The following is a 20192-nucleotide window of genomic DNA, read 5'->3' as shown; positions in this document are numbered from 1 at the left end:
TGCCCTTTTAGCATTGTCAGGGTGTCTTGTGCATAACATTTTCTCTAACCCCTTCCAGACTGCCAAACCTCTAAAAGTAATTTTTTGAGCCTTAAACCTATATAACTGTATCCCTAAAATTAGCTTTAAATTATGCTTAGTCCTCACCAACACGCTTTAAAATAGTATGACTTACCATCACCTTCATTTTGAATCACTATTAACCCTAACTTAACTTCAGTACCTCTCCTAAACTTAATCTGATTATTAAAGTGGACCTGAACTCTTGCACAGGACAGAAGGAAACATAGAGAAATGCACCCTGTATATATAGAGAGAGTTTAGACGGTCTAATCACCACTGTAATTTGATCTCTTCAGCTGTGTCACCTAACTGCCACAGCAGGGCTGCTAATTTGTAAACACAGGATGTCAACAATAAGTCTGCTTCCATGAAAGCAGGAAGTAGATACACTGCAGATTTATTGCAGGATTTGAATAAGCTGTAACAAAGAAATGTTTTTCTTTAAATGTTATTATGCTGTTGAGTATCTTTTAGAGCAGAGAGGAAGTTCTGAGTGTAGGTCCACATTAACTGACCTAGAGTCTAACACCAATGTCCTAACCTATCCTTTCCAGACTGAGATGATCTGATACATTTGCAATACTGAGCTATCCTAAGCTATCATGGTAGGGAGTCCTGATAAATACATTGGTGTGCTATTGTGCCAAACCATTATTTTGTGTAGTAATCCTTACAAAAAGCTAACTGCCTCTTCTACCAGTCAGAATTGGGAATCAGTGGCCATGAAGCCAAAGAAGATTTCACCACTGGGAGTTTATTTACTTCAAACTAACATATAAAAAAGGATATAATGCCATTTTCTGTACTCAACACACAACATGACCTACTCTTAGCAGAGCTCATAAGAATTCTATAAAATGTCTTCAATTATGTCCTTGGCTCTTTCAAATGGTCCATGATGTACTCCTCTTCCCTGGTTAACACAGTGAGTTATTTCTTGACTTTATTTACATTAACTAGGCAAATAAAGTTAGAGGATTTGTTACAAAAATAAGAGATCAGAAAGGGATTGATGGTGAGATTGGCCATGTATTGGCATCAGAGTTAGCCCACAAATCTGTGGATCTCTGGAACCAACAAATCAGTTGTTTAGGTGTTTTGTGTAGGTGTTACAATAGCAGTTGCCTGGCAGCCCTGTTGATCTATTTGGCAGTTAACTTTGTCAGATCTGACAATAATGTCAGAAACACCTGTTCTGGTGCATGCTTGTTCAGGGTCTATGGCTTACAGTATTAGAGACAAAGAATCATCAGGATGGCCAGGAAACTGGTATTGCTTAAAGAGGAGCTGTTAGGTATAAGGTCTCAGAGAAAATAAACACATATATCAGTAGCTAAAGATTGGCTGTACTTACATTACATATGCATTTCACTGTCCACGTTTGGATTTCACAGAATTTGTATATAGTATATGCAGAGATAGATGCTCCTGACAGCTCATGGCAGGCTCCATGTTTTTCAGTCAAATGTGTCGTCATGTCCTGCCTGCTTCCTGATCACAGAAAAGCTCCTACTTGAACAACACAGTGTGCAGTGAATATTAATGAGCCATGTGGCTAGGAACAATAGCTGACTCCTGCAGTGTACTCTGCCCGGAGATTTATCAGTGCTACGCGCTGGACTGATTACAAGCTGCTGTAACGTCTCATTAGCAGCCGAGGGGAGGGCCCCAGAATGCTTTGCAGTATAGTATGCGGCTTGCGTCCTCTTGGGTCTATAACAGCCTTGCTGATAAGCACACATCAAAGGTAACTGAGATTTTTATCTTCACTAATGGCTTTTGGGCTTCCTTCTAAACTGTTTAACACAGGAGAATAGAGGTTTAAATTAGCTTCTGCAGCCTGACAGTTACTCTTTAAAAGGAAATAAATATGTCAGCCTCCATATCCCTCTTACTTCAGTTGCCCTTTACATGTGTGTGTTTTAACGCACTGCTTCTTGTTCTTCTCACATATTATTTATTAGCTAGATTCATGTTGGTATGAAGTGTTTACTCGCTTTCTGACTGTTGTGGTACAAACTGATTCAGTCCATTTTGGAAGCCAAAATCCCTAATTTTCGCAACCAAATACAAATTTTCAACCTAGTTGTTTTTATTGCAACTAGTGTTCCAACTTTCTGTAAGCATGTTTTGAGTGCAGAGGATTAATAGTCATTTGTATGTAAATTGACAGCTCCCCTCATATATTTGGGCCTGGGGCCCCATAGGAGACCTCAGGTAAGTTTGCTCTCCTTTTTGTCTACATAGATATATGTACTATTTTGGATATGTTTATTGTTTGTGTAGGATGCATTCCTATTTTCAAAGTGCTTGGAGCTCCTTAAATGAGACTGGCTTTTTCACACCCTCATGGCTTGCCTAAATCTGTGGATATCTGGAACGAGCAAAGCTCTGGAGGTGCTGGACCTGCTGCTTTGTATGAGTTAAAGATGAGCTCTCTTTAAACATTTTTTACACACTTCCATTCAGAAGCCACACTACTCTATGCACAGCAAATGTAGTGTCTTGCTACCTTAGTGCAAAAACCACTGGGCTTAGATGGATTGCCAGCAGAAATCTATAAATTGTTAAGAGAGTGCCTAACCTTAAGCCCACTTCAATCCATAAAGATCTGTTCATGTCTCCACAAGAGAAGCTTTACTAGTTTTTATTCCCAAACGTGGAATGGTGGTATCAAGTAGAAGTCTTATAGTCCTGTTTGTTTACTAAACCTCAAAATAATAATCTTTGCAAGGATTTTTCATTACATGCCTGAATGAGGTCATCATACACTTATCCTTGGAGACACCCAGAACAGTTGTTATGAATTGAATTTCAATTTGAATTTTAAAGGGGCCCATATACTGGTCGATTTCAGCCATCAATCGATCGATCGATTCTGAAATTGATTCTTTCAAATCTATCGATTGATCGATTTGTGGCCAATTTTGATAGATTTCGATGGATTTTGATCTATCTGACAGGATGGAAGATCTAGGTCGATCTGCTGCTGGCAGCAGATCGATGGCCCATAGAGTTGCATTGGATCTAATGGTCCAATAATGCATTTAGATAGATTTCCAATAGATTTCATTCTGAAATCTATTGGATACCTGTTCCTAGTGTGTGGCACACATCAGATAGATTCCTGTCCGATTCTACTTGACAGGCATCTGACAGAAATCTATCTGATGGACGAATCTGCTGCAAATCTATAAGTGTTTGGCCACCTTAAATGTCTATTTAAGGGCATATATTTCCCTATCATGATGAATTCATTTTTTGTTTTTGGCTAAAATTATCATAATTATATGGTGAGTGCTTATGGTTACATTATGTATATTTTTGGTCTTCACTGACCTGAGGAAGCAAGGAACATCTACAAAATGTGTTGTCTGGCCTTATTATCCAATAAATATTTTGATCTTCCTTTTAAGCTGTGGTGGCATTTTGAATGCTACAGTAAAGGTAAGCCAACCCTACCTCTCCTATTTAAACTACTTTTAAATAATTTTATATTTTGGGCGCCTACATCCACTTGTTGTTACTATGTACACCTCTGTTGGAAGGTTGTGCTTTAGTGTATTCCACCTTAGAGGACTAAACAAAATAACAAGAGTGCGACCTGAGGGTCTTCTTCAAGCCTGAGCTGGAGCAGGAACTCATCTATGAGCCTTATTGGTGGTTGCACTATTTTGCAACCTGAAAAGCGTAAGTAAATCTCCTTATCCTCCTGTATACATGGCATCCTGGTGAATTGTACTATTAGCTCCAGGTGTTTTTGTCCCCTTCATGTCTTCTCAATACATGGATTACCATGGTCCACCCTCCTTCCAGTCTACACAAGACTTTATTGATTCTTTTGAGATGAAAGTCTACCCAAAATTCTATATTACTTTCCAGTCCACTTGTAAACATTGTTTGCCAAGTTGGACATATTTTTAATTTTGTTTGTAAGGAACACTAAAGGCCCTTTTACATTTTAATGCGTTCTTGCATCCGCAAAAAAAAAAAAATTTTTAAATGCACTGCTATGGAAATTTAAAAATTGCATTAAAACACCATGCAATAAAACTCAAAGTGTAACAGGGCACCTAACAATTTCATATTGAGAAATAGATTTTAGATAACACATCAAATGAAGGGCCTGCGCAAACTTGCGCTCTTCTGTGCATTTTCCAGTAATGTGTATCAGTCTGTAACATTGATGTGTTGCTGAAGAATGCACAGAAGCGTGCAAGTGTGCTCTTAGCCTAAGGGGACTGCCAGAGCCATTGCCAGTGTCAGTGTCTGGAAGTATTACTTTGCATCACAATTGTCTAAATGGCTAGATGGTTTGCAACAAATACTGACCATAATGCCACTCTGAATAATACATTTCTTACATAATTAAAGAAAACAACTGATATCTTCTTTTGGCAGGTGCAGGGTATGCTGTCCCTAAGCCAAATTGTTTCCATTGGCAAACCGATCTCATTTGACTCACTAAGCTCTACCTAAAATTGATTTCTTAAAATTAATACAGCTCGATCATGCCTTTAAAGGTGGCCACACATGATACAAGAAAATGATCAAATTTTAAAGCAATTTGATAAAGATAATCGGTTGTACAAAGAAATTGAAAGCTTTTTTAATTATTCATCTGATCAAATGTCTTGTTTTTCTTCAAATGCTGGATTTTTCTGATCAATTTTGTATGAAAATTGAATGGTGTCGGGTAGATTGTCAGTTTATTAATATCAGTTTCTTGATGTACAGACCCAAGCAATTTGTTACTGAGTTTTCAATCTTTTTTTTTTTTTTTTTTTTTTCATAATTGCGGAAAATTTTACATGTGGTACATTGGTCAGATTTTTATCATTTTACAATCAGTCAGAAAAATGAATTGGAATTCTTGAGCTGAAAAGACATTTAAAAATGGTATGGTGTGTTGCCACCTTTAGTCTAAAATGTAACATAGATAATGTAAAAACAGAGAAAAACAGGTGAAAAAGCTTTGTGCATCATGCCCAATATGTTTACTCATAGCCACATTTTAGTTTTAAAGAGTTTGAAAAGGGTTAAAAAAAAAACCCTTTTCGGAGATTTTCTGTCCCCGGGAATTCCATGAAGCTTTGTGGCTTTAAATAACAGCCATGAGCCCCAGGAGGCGGAATGAAGAGACAGAACATGTTGGGTTGTCTAACCCTTCCCCACTGTACCAAACATGCTTTATTTGCTGATGTTTCTGTTACTCACTGTCTGGGCAGCAAGTGATGGAGAGCCTCACAGATGGAGACATAGGACAGCAATAAAAACACAGACAAGGCCCCGACCCCTTTCCCATTCCGAAACCAATCTATAGCAAAAGAGGCAGTTTGTCAAATATCATAAAGAAAGGGACAAGTGGCTTAGGAAATAAGGAATGGACTCTAAATGATAAAATGTCCAATAGCAATTTATTACTTGCAATTCTTAAACATTCTGCTATTCAGTTGTGCTGGGTGTACAGATTTACACCTCACACAACAACTCTCGCTCTCTAATTTTCTTTCTTCTCTGCTCAAACAGAGCCATGTACCTCTTAACCTTCCCCTAGACATGGTCTGCCTCCCTCACCAAGCTTCTTTATTAATTTCAATATGGAATGCAATCTACTGAACCTCTGCACTGTTATTAGAAAAAAGCAGACACAACATTTTTACTTCTTTATTATCTATCATACACACAATAGATTGTCCTGCAAATTACGTTATTGTAAATTGAATTTTATATGGTTGTATGCTTTGCACTTTAACTCCAGTCCACAATAATTGCAACAAGTACAATTACAATGACAAACTGATAAATGTGCATTAAAATGTGGTAAAGTTTAGCTATTTAGATGCATCAATCCACTATTTCTACTTTCATCCATTGCCTGTGCAGTTTTCTGCTTTCACTCTCAGTGAAGCTAACTCAACGGCAAATCAAAGCCAAATGCCACTGATTATGCCTGAAACACTGTGATGCCACAGTGGGTGAGCTGAGTCACAGAACACTACCTGTGTAATTGGAACATACAAACCTAGCAGGAAATGGCTGGGTCTCAGATCTCACACAATTTGTGTATAAATAAGCATACGGTATACAGAGACATTATGGTGCAAGACTGGGCTCTAGATTTATGTGAAATACATCACCATAAGCTACAGTAGATCTGTTAATTATTAATACCAATGCTGCGGTGTTTTCATTGTGGTTTTTATTGTGGATTTCATTTAAGCATCTGTCCAAAGGAATTGGTAAGGTGGATATCTTTTTCCACAGCTGTAACAGATGTGTTGGCACTTACACCTAAAGATTTCGAATATTTTAGGACGGCATATTTTGCAAAATTAAATAAACCTCCAACTTGTGTATAATAAAACTTAAACCGATATTTATCATCGGTTTAAGCTTTATTATACACAAGCTGGACGTTTTTACGTTTTAGATAATTTGTTTAAAAGTAAACTGTACTTGTGCAAGAGAGTAGAGGTAATTTGTTTGGACCATAAGTGCATCAAACTGAATCCCCTACACAGTACAGATCTGGCCAGTGCATCCTAAAGGTGGCCACTAACAGTCCAATTTCTAGCGAAAAATCATTAGAGCGATCAGAAATTCTGATCGGATTGGTGTTAAACAATCTCAGTTGATGGGCACAATCAATTATGAACGATTATAAAGATAGTCGTCTGATTGGATTTTTGTCAAACCAAAATTTGGATTGTTCTTGTTGGTTGTGATAGATAGGAAGCAAAGATTGGTTCGTTGATGGTGTAGTGAACGATTTTTCTTCCGATCAGAATTATTTGATCGCTCAAACGATTTTTCGCTAGAAATTGGACTGTTTGTGGCCACCTTAATACTCACTTAGTTCACACTGGCAGTTGGAAAAAGTGATGTAGTCCCTTGTCAGCACACAGAAGCTGGGGATAGACAGTTGGCTGAGCTTCTAATGATTAGGGGAGGGAATTCTGCAAGTCAGAGCACAGTGATGGACTATAATTTCCCTACTCATTGCCTTCTGAATCACCACCTCTTTATCTACATCTTTATCTACATCCTAGCTCAGGCATGGGCAAACTTGCATTTGCCTTCATGAGTCATGACTGTGGCTCTCAGACTCCTGCAATGCATTGTGGGACTTGTAGTTCCTCAACAGCTGGAGGGCCAAGTTTGCCCATGCCTGTCCTAGCTTCTTTAGGTAGGCTGCATGAAAATTGATCGGGAATCGGCCTGTGGCGTATGGGCAGCTGAAAGATCTCTCTCTAATCAGATTTGATTAGGCATATGGTGATCCTATATTACTTTATTATATTACATTAAAAATTAATGTATACTATATATGGGTATGTTGAATTCATAATGTGCATTTGCATGTTTTTAGGACATTTGCATAGTCATGTATTTATATTTTGTTGGCAAAAACTGAATGCTTCTTGTTAAATTTTATAGGTACTGTTGATGGCCCGATGAAGTGGGCATGCACCCACAAAATGTGTTGCCTGTGCTCAAATAAATACTGGTCTTTTTATCACAAATTTGATTGTGTCATCTGAGAGGTAAGCCACATCTATCTTTTCATTTTTATATTGTTTTTAACTCAGTTTTAACCATTTTTGGGTGCCTCTTCAAACTCAGTTGTTCCTAGTAGTAACATATGGCTTGGAAAGTTGGACTATAAATAAGGTCACACGTAGCAATTTTGATGCTTTTTAATTGTGGGCGCGGAGAAAGCGTTTGAGAATTTTCTGGACTGCCAGAAGATCTAACCAATTAATACTTAAAGATATAAGGCCAGAGTGTTCATTAAAAGGGTCGATGTTACTATTAAAACTCAAATACTTTGGCTACATAATGAGAAGACAGGATTCTTTGGAGCAATCCTTGACGTTTGGCAAAAATTGAAGGCAAAAGAAGAAGAGATAGGCAGAGGCAGATGGATAGAGACCATCTGTGAAGCTATGATCATGCCTATACAACAGCTGAAAGAAGCAGTGATTGATAGACACACCTGGCATGCAAAGTCCATACAGTCACAAAGAGTCGGATTTGACTAAGCTAATGAGGAGGAGGTAAACTGGGGCACCAAGGACTGATTGTATACAGTAAAACTAAGCTACACTTAGGCTTATCTCTGCTATGCTCTATATTCCTAAATAATACAGTTTCATTAGGGAATGGGGCAGGTAGCACACTTAAAGTGCAATTTAGTGGACGAATCCACATTTGCATGTGAATTTGAGGGTTAGAAGATTTGGCAAAGGGCAGAATTTAAGACCCTAAAACGTCAGTGCTTACAGGCTCCAAAGATGTAGATCAGGCCCTGGGAATCCCTGTAATGTCATTATAGGTAAAAACTCTTATGACAGTTGTTGCTGTCTCACACATGACCTCCCCAAATCCCATACAGGGCTGCTGACAAAGACAGCAAAGAAGACAATAAAGCACAGCATGCAAAAACACATAACAAAGAATTCAAAGCGGGAAACCACTATATTCATTCTACAATCTTGCCCAAAACAATAATGATGATTGTGAGTGATAATGAAAAGCAAGTGGTGGTTATGGGGGAACCAAGAGCCAACATAGTGCAGTATTTCAATATTTGCAAATATAAATGGGTATTAGTAAATTATACTGACAAACGTGGGCTACTGAAAATATATATATATATATATATATATATATATATATATATATATATATATACATACACACACACACAATATATATATGTACATATATATATACACACACACACACGCACACAGTATATACATGTATATATATATATATATATATATATATATATATATATATATATATATGTGTGTGTGTGTGTGTGTGTGTGTGTATCTTATATTTGTTGGCACCTGTTATCCTGCAATAAGGAATGATTGTTTCTGGTGGCCAACATTTGCATATGTGTTTGTGTATTTAGCTTTACAGAGGAAGCAAGATTTTAAGAGAATAACAAGTAAAAATGAAGCAGTATCAGGATACAGTAAACTAAACAGAACAGACAGTTAAAAGGAACATGAGGTGAGAGACCTATGGAAGCTGCCATATTTATTTCCTTTTAAACAATACCAGTTGCCTGGCAGTCCTACTGATCTTTCTGGTCAGTAGGGTCTAAATCACACACATGAAACAAGCATGCAGGTAATCTTGTCACATTTGTCATAGACATTGATCTGCAGGTTTGTTCAGGGTCTATGGCTTAAAGTATTAGAGGCAGAGGATCAGCAGGACAGCCAGGGAATCTGCATTATTTAAAAGGAAAAAAACATGCCAGCCTCCATATCCCTCTCACCTCGTGTTACCTTTAAGATTGTCTGAACAGAGTTTCTAAAGGTGGCCACACACCATACCATTTTTTATATATCCGTTTAAGAATTGCAATAAATTTTACTGACTGATTGTAACATTTCAAAAATATGACCAATGTACCACACGCATGTTATTTTTTTCCCCAATTATGATATTGGGAACTCTGAGAAAATTGCAAGGGTGTCTATATTAATAAATTGACAATCTAATACACACCATACAATCTTTGGAAAAAAATGAAGAAAAATTTCCAGCATTCCGGATCGATAAGAACAGAAAAAAAAAGGGAAATCCCATCTGATTTTCAGTCGAATGGAAAAAAAAAAGAGCTTTCAATTTTTTCAGTAGATCCGATCATATTTATCGAATTGCCTTAAAATCAGATCATATTATTGTATTGTGTGTGACCATCTTAAGACTAACTACTATTCGACCGCACCACGCCAATCAGCATGAACGCGGCAGCAGTCCCAGGACCGCTCCACGCCGATTGGCGTGAACGGTTTCAATGGGGCTAGCAGGAGAAGATAGCGTACACCGATGCGCGTGCATATCAGCGCTCCCATAGGCGATCGCTGTCTGTAAACATTGTACAGTGCTGTGATCTACAGCAGCGCTGTACTGGGGACAGCCGTGTGACACGACTGTCCCCCTGGGACACAGGAGAGCGATCGGCTCTCATAGGCTGAAGCCTATGACAGTCGATCGCCGTCATTGGCTGGCTGGGGGAGGGAGGGAGTTCAGGGAAAAAATAAATAAATAAATAGGTAAATTTATTTAAAAAATATTACCATAAATATTTATTAAAAAAAACATTGGGGGAGCGATCAGACCCCACCAACAGAGAGCTCTGTTGGTGGGGAGAAAAGGGGGGAATCACTTGTGTGCTGAGTTGTACGGCCCTGCAGCGAGGCCTTAAAGCTGCAGTGGCAAACTTAGGGAAAAATGGCCTGGTCTTTAAGGAGGTTTAACACTGCGGTCCTCAAGTGGTTAACAAAAAAGCAGTCTTTCCTGGATGGCACTAGAAGTTCACTGATTTATTTGAAATAATGCGTGGAATTGTTCATTAAACTACAAAACAGAAAGAGCAATAAGGACAAGTGAGCATTAGAGGTGCAGCTCAGCACAGAAGACTATGGTTGTGTCAGTGACAAATACATTTCTACTTCCAGACTTTTGCAGAAAATAAATGGTCCTTTCTGGAGTCCCCTGGCTAAGTGCTAACAGTACAGCTGTGTATTGGCTGTGCCTATACTGGCAGGATGATCAAGTACTGCACAGCCTTTTCTCTATTCCACTGCAATAGGAGAACCTGGGTGCATCTGTGCTTAAAGAGAACCTGAACTGAAAATAAGAAGTCAAAATAAACATACACAGGTCATACTTACCTCCCATGTAGTCTGCTCATCAATCTTTTTCTCCTCTCCTGCATCCTGTTTGTCCACTGTGATCAATACATTTCTCTGTCCGCCATTTTGAAAATGGCCATTACCCCATAACAGCTTCCTAGTCAGCACACTGTTAAACTGTAATATAGCCCATTTGAGCCATAGGGAAACATGGACATTACCTTGTACCTCTGAGAGGAACTGACGGTGAGGTAAGTATTTTAAATAATGTTACTCAGTTCAGGTTCCCTTTAATCCTGTTCTGTCCTGAAATAAGTATTTTTTAAACTACTGCCAGCTTATTTGCCAATGATGAAGGATTTATTATTGATTTATAAAGCGCCAACATATTCTGTGGCACTGTAAAAAGTAAGAAACAAGCATGGGGTACATAATAATACAGACAATGGTGTACACCAATATACAAGATACATAATTAGTGACAAAATACAAAAATGATACAAAATACAGAATACAAAATATAGAATTGGTAGGAATGCACAATTAGTTCTTAAATGACTACAGAGTGCCTTCCTTAGTGTACTGGTTAAGGGCTCTGCCTCTCACACCAGGGTTCAAATTTTGGCTCTTCCTCTTCAGGAAGCCTATTCAGTAAGGAGACATTGGGTAAGACTCCCCAACACTGCTACTGTCTAATGAGTGCATGCTCGCAGCTGTTGATTTGAGTCCGCCTGGAGAAAAGTGCGGCGTAAAATGTCCTGTGTCTTGTTTTGTCTTCCTCCATCTTAGCAAATCAATTCTTTTAAAGAACATAACGCTTTAGAAAAACAAAAGTTCTCATATAAGACATGCAAACCCAAATTTACAATAGCCCACATCCTGAACAGAAATGAAAGTCTATTGAGTTTTTATACCAAAATCCCTATTTACACAGAATCCATTAGGATAAATCTAAGTAGCTCCAAAGTGGTTGGAGCTACTCATACTTCAGACATATTGGGGCAGTGGTAACATGGGGCTCATAGCAAGAGTATGGGTCTGACTGCTTTGCTTGATGAAACCACACCATGGTATTCTGTCAGTTTGGTTTCACTGGGCAAAGCAGTTGGACCCATCCTACTGTTATGTGGCCTGTGTCCTTGGGGTCCCTACTTGACTAAGGTTATTAGGCTTAGTTCCAACTGCCTGTGCAGATAAGGGAATACAGGGAGTGCAGAATTATTAGGCAAATGAGTATTTTGACCACATCATCCTCTTTATGCATGTTGTCTTACTCCAAGCTGTATAGGCTCGAAAGCCTACTACCAATTAAGCATATTAGGTGATGTGCATCTCTGTAATGAGAAGAGGTGTGGTCTAATGACATCAACACCCTATATCAGGTGTGCATAATTATTAGGCAACGTCCTTTCCTTTGGAAAAATGGGTCAAAAGAAGGACTTGACAGGCTCAGAAAAGTAAAAAATAGTGAGATATCTTGCAGAGGGATGCAGCACTCTTAAAATTGCAAAGCTTCTGAAGCGTGATCATCGAACATTCAAGCGTTTCATTCAAAATAGTCAACAGGGTCGCAAGAAGCGTGTGGAAAAACCAAGGCGCAAAATAACTGCCCATGAACTGAGAAAAGTCAAGCGTGCAGCTGCCAAGATGCCACTTGCCACCAGTTTGGCCATATTTCAGAGCTGCAACATCACTGGAGTGCCTAAAAGCACAAGGTGTGCAATACTCAGAGACATGGCCAAGGTAAGAAAGGCTGAAAGACGACCACCACTGAACAAGACACACAAGCTGAAACGTCAAGACTGGGCCAAGAAATATCTCAAGACTGATTTTTCTAAGGTTTTATGGACTGATGAAATGAGAGTGAGTCTTGATGGCCCAGATATATGGGCCCGTGGCTGGATTGGTAAAGGGCAGAGAGCTCCAGTCCGACTCAGACGCCAGCAAGGTGGAGGTGGAGTTCTGGTTTGGACTGGTATCATCAAAGATGAGCTTGTGGGGCCTTTTCGGGTTGATAAAGTGTAGAGAAACCGAGAGCCCAATATAGTGTAGTATGTTAAGCATAAATGAAGTAAAGGTTATCGTGAGAAAATTATACTCACAAACATGGGTTACCACACAGGCAACCACTGTATAGGCAGGTGAGGAGATTAGACCTGTCCTCACTCAGGGATAAGAAGTCGCTCTCTGTAGATGCGAAAGGGGGTAGATCACCCCTCCACCAGGGGTGGACACGGTATAGCAGTAGGAGAACAGAGGCGCCAGCAGGATAAAAGTGGATAAAAACTTTAAAATTTGCTGGGAGGAAGTGGTGGACTTACCTCCATAAAGCAGACACGAAAGACTGTCTGAATAGTAGTCACATTTATTAATTAGTACCCCAAAACAGTGCAACGCGTTTCGCAGGCCCAGCCCACTTCATCAGGCAATAAAAATGGGGACAAGACAGAATTTCAGCAATAGCAGGTGTAGCGCCACTGATCTCTGCTGGCGCCTCTGTTCTCCTACTGCTTTTCGGGTTGAGGATGGAGTCGAGCTCAACTCCCAGTCCTACTGCCAGTTTCTGGAAGACACCTTCTTCAAGCAGTGGTACAGGAAGAAGTCTGCATCCTTCAAGAAAAACATGATTTTCATCCAGGAGTCTTGATGGCCCAGATATATGGGCCCGTGGCTGGATTGGTAAAGGATGGTCTAAGACAGTACAGAATAAAATCTTTTTATAATTGCAATACAACTTGGATTGTGTACTTACTTATGTGTCCATGCAGAAAGTATTATGTTGGAATGACTACCCGTGCTTGTAAGACACGTCTGTTGGAGCATATGTGCGATATTGTCAGTGGGGAGCGTAGATCCACAGTTGCGGAGCATTTCCAGGAGGAACATAATGGATCGACTATGGGCTTACGTGGTCTGGTAATTGATAACCTCCCTCCCTCTTTTCGCACTATGCGTACAGAGAAAGCGCTTTTGCAAAAGGAGGCTATGTGGATGCACTGCCTGGGGACCATTTTCCCGGCCGGTTTAAATATAGACTTCTCTCTGAAATGGTTTTTGTAATCCTTGTCAGAGGATTTGTTTTTCTTTCCCCTCCCCCCCTCCTTCCCTCTTTCCCCTCCCTTTATCTCCCCCCGCACAAAAAAAACCCCCTCTCCTCTTCCCTTCCCTCCTTTCCCTCTCTTCCCCCCCCCCCTCTCACTTTCCCAATTGACGACCTTGCCAGTGACAGATTTTAATCACTTGAAAAAACACTGTATCTTCATGCCGTAAGGTAGGGTAAGAGATCCGCACCTTGGGAGGTAGATATGTCGAAGTATGTGTGGACAATGTGATATAGTTGTCTACCCAATACCAGATGCAGCACTCTGATTCCCCTTTAACATACTGAGACAGGATTAGCACGTTTCCCGTGCCTTTAAAATACAATATTGTTGCGCTTGAGGAGGTGGAGCCGGGAATGCCCTTTAAGAAGGAGGCTCACTCCTCTAAGCCCCGCTCTGATGAAGCTTGGTGTTGCCAAGCGAAACTAGTCGGTGATTGGCTGCCTCCACCCAAACCCACTGACCTCCGACCCGCTAGGCGGTGACACGCTGGCAACTCCGCAAGTACGCGTGGAGATTGGCGTCTTGTGGCGCCGGCTACCGGGAACAGGCCTTGTGCGAGGCGGCTGTGCTGGTGGGCGGACTCTGAGTGATCGGAGTGATTGAACTCTGCGGGGACCTTCTGCACCAGATGCTTGAATGCATATGCACACTACCGGCTCCATAGCAGGAGAAGTTTAAACTGCCAGTGCCATCAGATCTCACGCCGGACCACATCTCAAGGCGGGGGCCCCCTCTGGAATACAGCATCTGCAGCCTACCTGGGCGGCTGGCATAATATAGCCAGGTGAAGCTGAAGTGCATTGCTCTCGGCGGACTGTTGGAGGTCGTGAGTATAAGCACTCATGTGGTAAATGCCATGTTATGGGGCATGCCGGTCCTCTTGAATGAGACTTAATTACGTCTGTTCGATTGCTGCTGGACATGCTTGCTTAGCAATTGCCTCTCTCTATGCTGCTTCCCTCTAATGCTTAGCCCTCTGCGGGTGGACTGTGTTTCGTGATCCATACGGGGTACCCCAAAGCCTGATTAGTGTGTATGGGGAGGTGTGTCAGTGTGATTGGTGGTGAGCCTTGGTTTTAATGACAACAGCGCTGTTGCTCTTTTAGCTCCGTTGTTTGATGCAATAGTGATCTCGTTTTCATGTATAGCCAATAAAGATTTTTTCAATTTTGCATACACCGGTGTGTCCTCAGGAGCCTTTGTTTTCATAATTGTGCTATTGCAATACGGTTCAGGACCTTTTTTCTATATGGAAAGGTGATGCATAAACATATCATTATGTTCCTCTTTTTCCTGTCCCTTTTCCCCGTTACACCCGTGGCTGGATTGGTAAAGGGCGGAGAGCTCCAGTCCGACTCAAGACGCCAGCAAGGTGGAGGTGGAGTTCTGGTTTGGGCTGGTATCATCAAAGATGAGCTTGTGGGGCATTTTCGGGTTGAGGATGGAGTCAAGCTCAACTCCCAGTCCTACTGCCAGTTTCTGGAAGACACCTTCGTCAAGCAGTGGTACAGGAAGAAGTCTGCATCCTTCAAGAAAAACATGATTTTCATCCAGGACAATGCTTCATCACACGCGTCCAAGTACTCCACAGCATGGCTGGCAAGAAAGGGTATAAAAGAGGAAAAACTAATGACATGGCCTCCTTGTTCACCAGATCTGAACCCCATTGAGAACCTGTGGTCCATCATAAAATGTGAGATTTACAAGGAGAGAAAACAGTACACCTCTCTGAACAGTGTCTGGGAGGCTGTGGTTGCTGCTGCACGCAATGTTGATGGTGAACAGATCAAAACACTGACAGAATCCATGGATGGCAGGCTTTTGAGTGTCCTTGCAAAGAAAGGTGGCTATATTGGTCACTGATTTGTTTTTCTTTTGTTTTTGAATGTCAGAAATGTATATTTGTGAATGTTGATATGTTATATTGGTTTCAGTGGTAAAAATAAATAATTGAAATGGGTATATATTTGTTTTTTGTTAAGTTGCCTAATAATTATGCACAGTAATAGTCACCTGCACACACAGATATCCCCCTAAAATAGCTAAAACTAAAAACAAACTAAAAACTACTTTCAAAAATATTCAGCTTTGATATTAATGAGTTTTTTGGGTTGATTGAGAACATGGTTGTTGTTCAATAATAAAATTATTCCTCAAAAATACAACTTGCCTAATAATTCTGCACTCCCTGTAAGTAGCCAGGTACATGTTGCCTAAGGGTACATGAAGATCCAGTTTATATTTTATATATTTCACATTGAGAAGTGAAATGTGCATGTTTTAATACACGCTAAACAAAATCTTAGCCTGGATTAATAAAACAGGCCTGAACATTTTTCTTTTTATCCATAAAAGTAAATAACATTTACCTGATAAAAGTAGGACTATATTCAGTCAAAGGCACCAATAGTTTTAAAGCATACACAGGTACTGGGTCCGGCTCAAGGAGAATTCTCTCATACCTAGAACACAGGACAATAGTCGTCAACTATGCGGTAAAACTCTATAGCACAACAAATATGCAATTATTATTGACTATGAAAAAAAACATCTGAAATCATGTATAAAGGTACATGGAAATAATGTATCTAGTGCAGAAATCAGGCTGAAGCCGCAGAATTTCCCCGCAGGCAAATCATGCAGCGAAACTTTGCCATAGGGGATAATGCCGCCGCCGTCCCAATCAATTGCCATAGCGATTCGCCAGACATTGCAGCATTTTTCCGCACGAGTGGCAGCGAATCCCATAACCTTGCATGCCACATTTTTCGGAATTCAGCTGCCTACGCACACAACAGGAAGTGCCGCCACGCGTCTCGTAGGATGCACAGCGGCTAGTGGAAATGGGCCCTAAAGCAATTAACTGCAATTTTTATTTCCTGATATTCCTCTCAGTCTCCTTTTATCTAATATTTAAACATGCACTCTTCTTCCAACACCCCTCACCCCCATCTGTATAGTAATAAAGTATTGTGGCAAGGAAGTTCATGAATAATATCAGGTAGATATTGATCTTGTTTGCACATCTATGTCTAAATTTCCTGGCTTAATATTCTGATAATGCCTATTAGGAATTTCCTACATAATTGCAAACAGGCATCTGTGTTTGAACAGCTTCAACACATGCTTCTTTTATCAAATGCTTTTTATAGTTGAATAATCTGCATTTTTGCACAGGGATCATTTACACTAACGGCATATGTAATTGTCTGCATTTTCCAAGTGCGTACTATATTAATTACAAATCACATGTACCTTTGCAAAGAAAAACCTTATTAGCAGCATCTAGATTTTCGCATCAGAATTTTTTTGCATTCTGTTTTTAAGGTGGATTTTGTGAAAAACACATTTAAATGTTATTGATAGCAAATTCGCATTACACTGCATGCACATGTGGAAAAATACAAATGTGAATTCATAGCACAAGTGTGAAAGGGGTAATAAAATAATAAATATTTACCTAATGGCCAAATATCACATATACGGAGTGATGCAGGAAGCAGTGGTAAATGTGCTAGCGCAGGTAATAATGCCATGGGCACGCCGGTAACATGTGTTGCTCTAATGGCATAACACACTGCTCCCTTGGCATTAGTAAAAATTGCCATGTGCTACTTGTGCATGGCAAATTTACTGCTGTTTTGTGCATCAGACCCATAGAGCTATACCACCTATTTAACATAGAATACATTATATTGTCAATCTCTACCCTGTTATAATGAGCCCTGTATTTTAGAGATCTGAAGCAGTTGCCCTGCATAGTAAGTGTGAGCTATTCTTTCAGCAACATAGTGTTTGCAGGCCGGATTCACCAACAAACACTGTAGGCATGTACACCTAAAAGCAACGGATACCAAAAGAGTTGACTGAATATGGCCAATGCTGCCCCATTCCATTGCATGTTGCAGTCTTCCAGCTCTCTCACCTCCCAGTTAAGACTGCCACACAGAAGCAAGCTGGATTATGCACAATTACTAGCTCTTGAGGTTGCACATGTAAATGACTTTCTTGCAGTGCAGTTATCGCTTCTTCTTTCAAGTCCATTTATTTCAACTTGAGCTTCTTTAAGAGTGGATCAGCACAAAGGATGCACGATTTTGGTACCAGTCCATCTGTACCTATAGGGACTGAGTTGTAATTCCAGCCGGGAACATTTGATAGTTTAGTAATCTTTGAGTAACACCATCAATTTTAAACCGGCAGAAAACCCCCCACAAAAGGGACATTGATTTGGGTCTGTTTTCTTGTACATACTGTAAGTGTCCTACTTATGCATGAGGCTAGGTTCACAGTGGGACGTTACAGGCGCACGTTAGTGCAGCCTGTAACGCAGCCCCACCGCACAGTAATGAAAAATCAATGGGCTGTTCACAGTACCCACGTTGCGTTACATTGTAACGCTCCACGTCAACAGAAAGTACTGCATGCAGTGCGTTATAGGTGGCTAAGCCGCGTTAGACTGTTTGCACATGCTCAGTCATGTTGGGGAGGAGAGGAGAGCGGCCGGGCACATGGCTAATTAATATTCACTGCACGGTGTGACGTGCAGTGTTTACTTCCTGGAGCGCCGCTCTGTGCGGCGATTGGCCGGGCGGGACCACGTGATGCCGCATGCGTCCAAGAGTACGCATCACGGCATCACAGACGCCAGAGTGAGCTGCACAACGCGGCTCACTCTGACGTCCACATCAGAGAGCACCAGGTGTTGCGTTAGGGGCACGTTATGTGCCCTATAACGTCCCCTAAACGCAACGCCCCACTGTGAACCTAGCCTGAATGTTGTTGTTTTTTTGTGGAAAAAAAAATGAAAAATACATAAAAATCATTTCATGAGGATGCATATTGCTCATGTAGACTTTGACTTCATATATGGTTTATGAAATCCTTTAATACACAGTGCTAAGACAACAGTTGAGTACTGTATGTGAGAAGAGTCTGCATCAACAGTAGTTCTACAGGTTTAAGTATTTGGCCATGCACTCCCTTTTTCAGATCCAAACAGTGCTGATTCACAGATGTTCAGCAAGAATAAAGAACAAACTGACATAAGTCAGACTGTATAATTTACAGCAAACAGCTCATCTCAGCCACAGTAAATAACATCTAATATGAGCTTAAACTCAGCTTTGTTCAGTGGTGTATGTCCTGATACATTGCCAGTAAGCACATTTCATTACAGGATTACAGTATGGACATTTCAGTGTTAAAACCCAGGCAGCAGAATCAATCCCCTATGCATTCCAGCAATATTCACGCTTCTGAAGGAAAGGGGGAAATGTAATAATGTTCACAAGGCAAGTACAGGAATACACTAAAACAAAAGACAAAGAAATTACTCACCCTATCTGATGTCAATGCGCATTATTAAACAAATACGGTAACATTTTCTTTTTATTTTACTGTAGAACAGGCAATTTTGATTACATCTGGCTGTGTTGCACTTGAGCTGGGAACGGACATTTTTTTGTCCATTCTCCTCTCATTGCAAAACGGACAGTGAATGGATCCTATTTTATATTTAGGAGCCATTCACACTTGTCAGTCTGCAACAAATCTGTGAGATCCGTTGCGGTAAACAGAACGCACTTCCGTGCAGTCTGCGATAATCCCAGGCAGATGGATGCATTCACCATATAGCCTATGGGGGTGACACATCTGCATCGGGCTTTAGCCGGGCCACAGTGGACCATCGGAGCAGACACTACACTGTCCCTTAACTGTTGGTCACATGCGATCCCGCTACAAGAAGAACCTCAGCCTTAGGAACACATAGACAGTGTAAACTAATAGTGGGCTAATTTTTAACCTGTAAACAATGTTGCTCACTTAGTAATGCTCTGGCATGCAGGTAGAGATTATAGGTGTATTCCCCACCAGCTGTGTAGCAGATACAGCAAACGCATTAAGAAACTAACTGAAAAATTCTGACATTTAACAGATTTGGTTTTTCCTTCTACATAAACCCTCTTGTAACAAATATAGAGTGATTTTTATGACCCTTTTACACCTGACTGATGCATTTCTCCTGTTACACTTTCCCGCCACAGGAGCCATGCCAGTCTGTGGTCATGCAAGTCTATGACCATGCAAGTTACCTTGGGCTTGATTCATCAAGCCGTGCTGCTAAAGCAGCACAGGTTAATGAGAGGAGCGCAAGCTCAGCGCATGGTATGCTGCGATAGCGTAGCGTGCATTGGTAACTTACGTGCACTCCTGTACTACCCCAGCATAGCGTGAGATGAGCTATCGCTCTTCCGATTAAGCTGCACTGCTTTAGTAGTGCAGCTTGATGAATCAAGCCCTTAATGGGATGTGACACAGGAAGTATACACAGGAAGTGTCTAAACCGCGCGGTGCA

General features: G+C 40.6%; 1 protein-coding gene across 4 annotated transcripts in view; it reads right to left on the bottom strand.

Annotated features, from left to right (window-relative positions):
- Window positions 1-20192, bottom strand: part of ULK4 (unc-51 like kinase 4) — an 892004-nt gene that overhangs the window by 356413 nt on the left and 515399 nt on the right. For 3 of the 4 annotated variants that reach the window (XM_068236316.1, XM_068236315.1, XM_068236317.1), the window contains one exon: window positions 16204-16296. In XM_068236316.1, coding sequence (XP_068092417.1) covers window positions 16204-16296 — 93 coding nt within the window. Of the gene's footprint in view, window positions 1-5461; window positions 5692-16203; window positions 16297-20192 lie in introns of those variants that run through there. The other variant, XM_068236318.1, reaches the window with a different exon arrangement.

Source organism: Hyperolius riggenbachi, chromosome 5 (assembly GCF_040937935.1).
Source record: "Hyperolius riggenbachi isolate aHypRig1 chromosome 5, aHypRig1.pri, whole genome shotgun sequence".
Lineage (NCBI taxonomy): Eukaryota > Metazoa > Chordata > Amphibia > Anura > Hyperoliidae > Hyperolius > Hyperolius riggenbachi.
This window is presented reverse-complemented; position numbering and strand designations above follow the sequence as displayed.